Below are 5,803 nucleotides of genomic sequence, written 5' to 3'. Positions count from 1 at the left end.
AGAAATTAGACAAAGGCCGGTTTGATCCATACACATATGGACTGACAACGACAACCAAATCTCTAGATAGGAAAAAATAGCTAAACATGGTTATAAAGTTTTGGCTGTTTTTGGACTGAAGAAATATGACGTCTGCTGTAGCTCTAAATGCTTACTGTTCTCTTTCCTTGGCAATGTTTGTGCCTTCTGAGAATAGGTCTATTGTCAAGTGATATCATGCAACATGGATTTAGAACGAAGAGTAAGATATGTTTCCGTACAACGACTACTGGATCGATAGCACGAAATAAATAGCTTGAATGGATTTAGTATGAAGAACAAAATAAGATATGGAAATTCTAAAGCTACCCTTCTTGTGGATCGATTGATAAATCCATGTAGCATTTTGATAAAGAGTTAAATCTGTGAGTACTCTAAATCTGTATACGTTGTTTGAGTGCCGTTTAATTAAGATACTAGACTATGTTGGTACACATATATTTGGATGCTTGTGATTGGCTGGAAAGAACAGAAACTTAGATTTGTTGTTGGACTGAACTGACTAGTCATAGCCTTCTGGCTGATGCTTCAGTATACCAAAACACTTGCTATTTTTCATGTTCTTGTACCAGATGGGTTTTGGACACAAACAATTATTTGTTTTATCTACGAAAACTTTTTCTTCAATATTACAGTATGTTGAATGCCTTTCGTGCTTAGTTGAAATATAAGTACTGCTTGTATGTGATTTCAATCCAGCTTGACCAATTTTCTTTGCTCTGCTTTTTCCCTCCCTCTCCACTGAATATGAGCATGTTCAAAATAAAATGTGCATTACCACTTATGAGAGTAACTAATATTTCATTTTTGTTGGGACTGTTCTTTCTAGGTGTGTATTCCTTCTCTGAATGTTTATTACCATGGAACTCGAGTATCCAGTCTGTACAGCTGTATACCTCATTTTAAGAAAAAAAAAACTTGAGTGTCCATCATACATGAATGAGTACATCTATAAAGTAAATTGACCACAATGAGACATCAGTTTTGTTTACCTTTGAATATAATGAGCACATGTTGAAGGTTTGCTCATCCCACTTCTCTATAGCCCGTATGAGCTTTAGTCGGAGCACTGTGTGTCGATGATACATATATTTTCAACTACCTAAGGTCACTTAGTTCTGTGTAAAGTAGATTGCACTTGGTACAATTGTTGATGGATTGACTTGCTTTCATTTTTGGAGCCTTAAGCACCTAATTTAGTTTTGAGTTCTACTCCTCTCATTTAGACTGCAGGGTAAATCATTGCATTGGAAACTACAAGTGAAATGGAAGGTAAGAATCTCATTTTGGCATCCACTATGGATACATGTGGAGATAGAGAAAGGTAGATTGATCAAAAGACTTGCAAAAATCAAAGAGGAGTAGGGAGAGATCAATGAGGTAAGAATCTCATTTTGGCATCCACTATGGATACATTACTTCTTGATCACATCGTTCTGACCGGCACCCCCGCGTCAAGGCGCGATCCCGATCTATATCATGGAAAATATTTCTTGGAATGCCTCTAGGTACCTCCATCTCTGCTCCCTCCCTACCCTCTCCATTCTATCCCCATATATATATAAAGGTTCCAAGTGTAGTAATCTGGCGTGACACGTACATAATCAGAGGATGGGTCTAGGTTTAATGCTCTATTTTCTACTCACAACCAGTAGATGAGAAACCATGTAGAAGATGTGGCATTGATTTAGTAGATTTAAAGATCAAGTTCTTTCTGGAATTTTAATTTGAGGATTAACGCGGTTGAGTTGGTTAATTATCGTACTTGCATCTCGCCTCCATGCACGTAATTTTAATGGGGTTAGTATGCTTTGTACAGACCCAAGAACAATTCCTTATGACGCTCACCATTTGTGCACTCCCTTTGGTCTTGGACAAAGGGTATGTGGAAGACTGGATTTGATATTATCCTGAAATGGCAACTATTGGCGTGCAACTGAAGAATATATTTTATGACTGAGAGATGGTATTTGGAGAATCTTAATTTTGATATGTACATGAATCTTCTTTTATTTTGTTGCGCAACTGAAGATATGGGACTATTTGCTCTGTGTATCTCTTATAAATAAGGAAATGGACTATAGGTAAAGAAATTTATTTTAATTATATTATGTTGTAGATGATGCATGGTTTCTGAATCTTTTTGCTTTGTACTGAACTTGATGCAAACCAGTTGTCTTATCTGGCACTGCCAATCTGGCTTTCTGAAACAAATTTTGTGATGTGCTTGCAAAATTAATTACCCTATTGACTTAGTATCCTCAGCTTACCATGTTTTTAGTATATATCTCTACTGTTTGTGATTAGTCCTAAAAGAGTGTTGTAATTTTCTTTGAATGTACAAGATTTATACACGAGTGTTGTAATTTTCTCTGGATGTACAAGATTTATACACACTGGGTCACGACGCTTGGATGGGCAACACGCGCCAAGGCGCGCTTCCGTGGTCGTATGAACGCACTGAGCTTGATTCTGTATAAGTGCAAATACTATACTGGTTTCCTACTAACATAGTATTACGTGCTTCGGCAAAACGCTTTGACCGGCACCCTCGCGCCAGGGCGCGATCCTGATCTAGTTTAAATCAAAGCTTGTGCATATGCCAAAGCACCATTCACAACATGACACGATGACCAAATGATGACAAATCTAGATGGAAAACACAAAGCTGGTAGTAGCATTCGAATTCTAACACGCAAGACATGAGAAAATATAGGCAATATTTTGCGAATGTCAGCTAGGAAGCAGAGAAGCAGATCTCGAGTCTGAGTATAATTTCTCAAAATATGTTAGTACTGCAGGGTTTCAGATTTCGATTCAGACTGACACATGTTTAATCGATAAGAATCCAATTTGATATATTTTTCTATTTCTTTTCTTTCGGCAGCTCATTTCCTATAACCAATCCAACCAAATCTTGCCCAATTGGACAATGATATGAGAAGTTTTTTTTTGAAAAGGAGGATGACCTCCCGCCTCTGCATCTGCATCTGGGCGATGCATACGACCACTTTATTAATTATTCTCACAAAGCCTTACAAAGCCATACAACAGCAGGACTAAAGCTATCGTCTAAGTAACAACTGTCGCTACACCTATCCAATTGATGAAGGGGCACAGATAGTCTGGGCCTAATACCGAACAGACATCGCACCCAAACTTAAACATCTAAGATCTGAGGTCCCAAGCAGGACGCCTGCCGAGTATGGGGCACCTACCAGTCCGGCACACTCCTCAACCAGAACGCCTGCCGGGTATGAGGCCGCCGCAGCCACCTGCCACCAATCCATCTTCAGAGTTGTACTGTTGCATGTACCGTGTGAGATCTCTCTGCCATCGACGCCACCACGACGCCCGACAGCCTCGTCCTCATGCGCGAGTCCATCCTCCCATAGCGAACTCCGAATCTGCACTGCGCCGCGCCGTCAAAATCCGTCGCCATCAGTGTGTAGGATGAAGCACCGCTCCACCAAAGAATCCGTCCTTTGGTCCCTCGATCACGTGTGTACCTCCAAGAATGACGCCCCCAAGGGAGAAATGACACCAGAGTGCCGCCGTCATCTGATCATCCGATCTAGGGTTTTCCCCAAAGGTAGCAGAGAGTGGCCTTGAATTCTCCACGGCGATACCTTCGAGAAGGGAACGACGCAGATAGCGCCGCCACCTCTGGCCTCAGCAGATGCCGAAGGCAAGTTTTCACCCAGATCAGTTCGAAGGGATCCAACTCTCGTGCACGGGCCGCTGCCACCACCAGCATCACCAGGCAGAACCCTGGAGCACCGGCAGATCAGCGGGCCGCCGGCACCACTGCATCCAGATCGTCGGCCACGCCGGGCCGCCACCATCCCCCCCGCCGTCCGGGTTAGAGACGGAGCCGCCGACCGCGCACAGCGACCGCCGCCGCCTGCACACGCTGGAGCGCCGCCGAGAGCCCAGCGCCCGCCGCCGCTTGCCGAGGGCCGCCGCTGCGCGCCCCGAGCGGACTCCCGCGCACACCAGGAGAAACTGTCGTCGCCCCCAAGCCCGCGCCGGCGCGCCCCGCCTCGAGCACGCCGCCAACCACCGTCGTGATCCGCCCGCGCCAGATCCAGCGAGCCGAGGGAGAAGAGATCCCGCCTTCACCGACGCCGACCGGGCTTTGCCCGGCGGCGCGCCCTGGCGGCGGCGAGGAGGAGAGGTCGGGGGAGGGACGAGGACATGGCGGCGCTAGGGTTCCCCTCGGTCACCGCTCAGGGGCAACACGGGAGGAGTCTGGCTCAATGATATGAGAAGTATAATCCATATATGCAATCTTTAACCATTTACAACATGTCAAAAAGAAAATATGACGACAAATCTAGGAGAAAAACGCTGCTGGACAGCAGCAATCAAATTTTCGTACAGAAGACATGAGAAAGATATGGGCAATATTTTCTGAATGTCAGCTAGAGAAGGCAGAAGGGGAGAAGCAGATTCCTCAAAATATGTCAGTGCAGAGCTCCAGATTCCGATTCAGAATGACACCTTTCATCGATAAGAATCCAATTTGACATATTTGTCTACTGTATTTCTTTTCTTTCAGCAGCTCATTTCCTATAATCAATCCAACCAATTCTTGTCCAATGAATAATTGGACAATGAGATGAGAAGTGCAGTATAATCCATGTACAATAGGTAGCTATCTAAAGTCCTTCCGGAGCAAGTATCTGCCAGGCTTCAGTAGCGCACAGCCGGCAGGCCCGTTCTTCACGGCCAGCTCCGCCGGCGCCGCTGCCGACGCCTCGTGCGGCCGCTGGAGCAGGGCCTGCTGCCACTCGGCGACCGCGGACTCAGCAACGAAGAGGTTGGTGATGTCCCTGAGCGGCACCCGCCTCCGCGCCCTCACGAGCCGCTTCAGCTTGCAGCTCTTGACGGCCATGCCATGAGGACGGGCGACGGCGGCGGTCGCAGGCGGCAGATTCTCCTTGTCGGCGCGGTCAACTGCCATCTCGGAGAAGAGAAGTGCTGCCTGCCGCTCTTGGAATCCGGCCGGCACGGTGCTGGTGCTGTGCTAGGCGGCGAGGTGGCTGGGTCGGAGCTTGGGATGGGACTGGGAAGATCTTCCATGGGTACTTGTAGCAGAGGTAGGTAGGAGGGAACGAGAGGGAGGGGGATGAAAAGATTTGAGTTTCGGGGGAAATTTGGGGCTGGAGAGGATTTGCGTTTCCTGCCATTTTTGGTCGGAAGGCTCCAAGAGCCGGCGAATCTTGAAAATTTTCGCGAAATTCAAATCGCGCGGCGGGGAGGAGCGCGCTGAAAACTTTGGTGCGGGGCTAGGGGAGGGAGATTCGCGTGATGTTCCTTCGCCGCTGTTTCTTGCGGGTTTTCTTTTTTCGTTGCTTCTGTGGGTTTTTTCTTCCGGTTTTTCAGTGGTTTAGTTCTGGTTCTTTTCCTTTTTCTGTTTTGGTTCCTTTTGTGGGTTTTTTCGTTTCTTTCTTTCTGTTTCCCTTTTTATATTTATTCTTTTTTTATTACATAAAAAGTCCGCCGCACAAGTGTTCAAAAAAAAAGTCCGCCGCACAATACATTATTAAGAAAATGTTCACCGTATATTATGAAAAAGTTCACCATGCATTCTAAAAAAATTCATCGTGTATCAAAAAATTGTTTATTTTCTATTACAAAAATGTTGAATGTATATTTAAAATTTGCTCATTGTTTATTACAAAAAGTTCATTGTATTTGAAAAATGGTCATGGTGTTTTATAAAAAAGCTCAGCATGCACTGTTATTTTGACAAAATACA

At 45.2% G+C, this 5,803-nt stretch overlaps 1 protein-coding gene across 1 annotated transcript; it reads right to left on the bottom strand.

Annotated features, from left to right (window-relative positions):
- Window positions 1–4,535: 4,535 nt before the first annotated feature.
- LOC119321913 lies at window positions 4,536–5,151 on the bottom strand. The gene has a single exon (XM_037595424.1). It carries the CDS (start codon window positions 5,003–5,005, stop codon window positions 4,697–4,699), a length of 309 nt encoding a protein of 102 aa, XP_037451321.1. The 5' UTR covers window positions 5,006–5,151; the 3' UTR covers window positions 4,536–4,696.
- Window positions 5,152–5,803: the final 652 nt, after the last annotated feature.

Source organism: Triticum dicoccoides, chromosome 6B (assembly GCF_002162155.2).
Source record: "Triticum dicoccoides isolate Atlit2015 ecotype Zavitan chromosome 6B, WEW_v2.0, whole genome shotgun sequence".
Taxonomy (NCBI): Eukaryota; Viridiplantae; Streptophyta; class Magnoliopsida; order Poales; family Poaceae; genus Triticum; species Triticum dicoccoides.
This window is presented reverse-complemented; position numbering and strand designations above follow the sequence as displayed.

Excerpts from the sequence above, each read along its gene's own strand:
- LOC119321913 (XM_037595424.1), bottom strand. The coding sequence starts at position 5,005 with ATGGCAGTTGACCGCGCCGACAAGGAGAATCTGCCGCCTGCGACCGCC.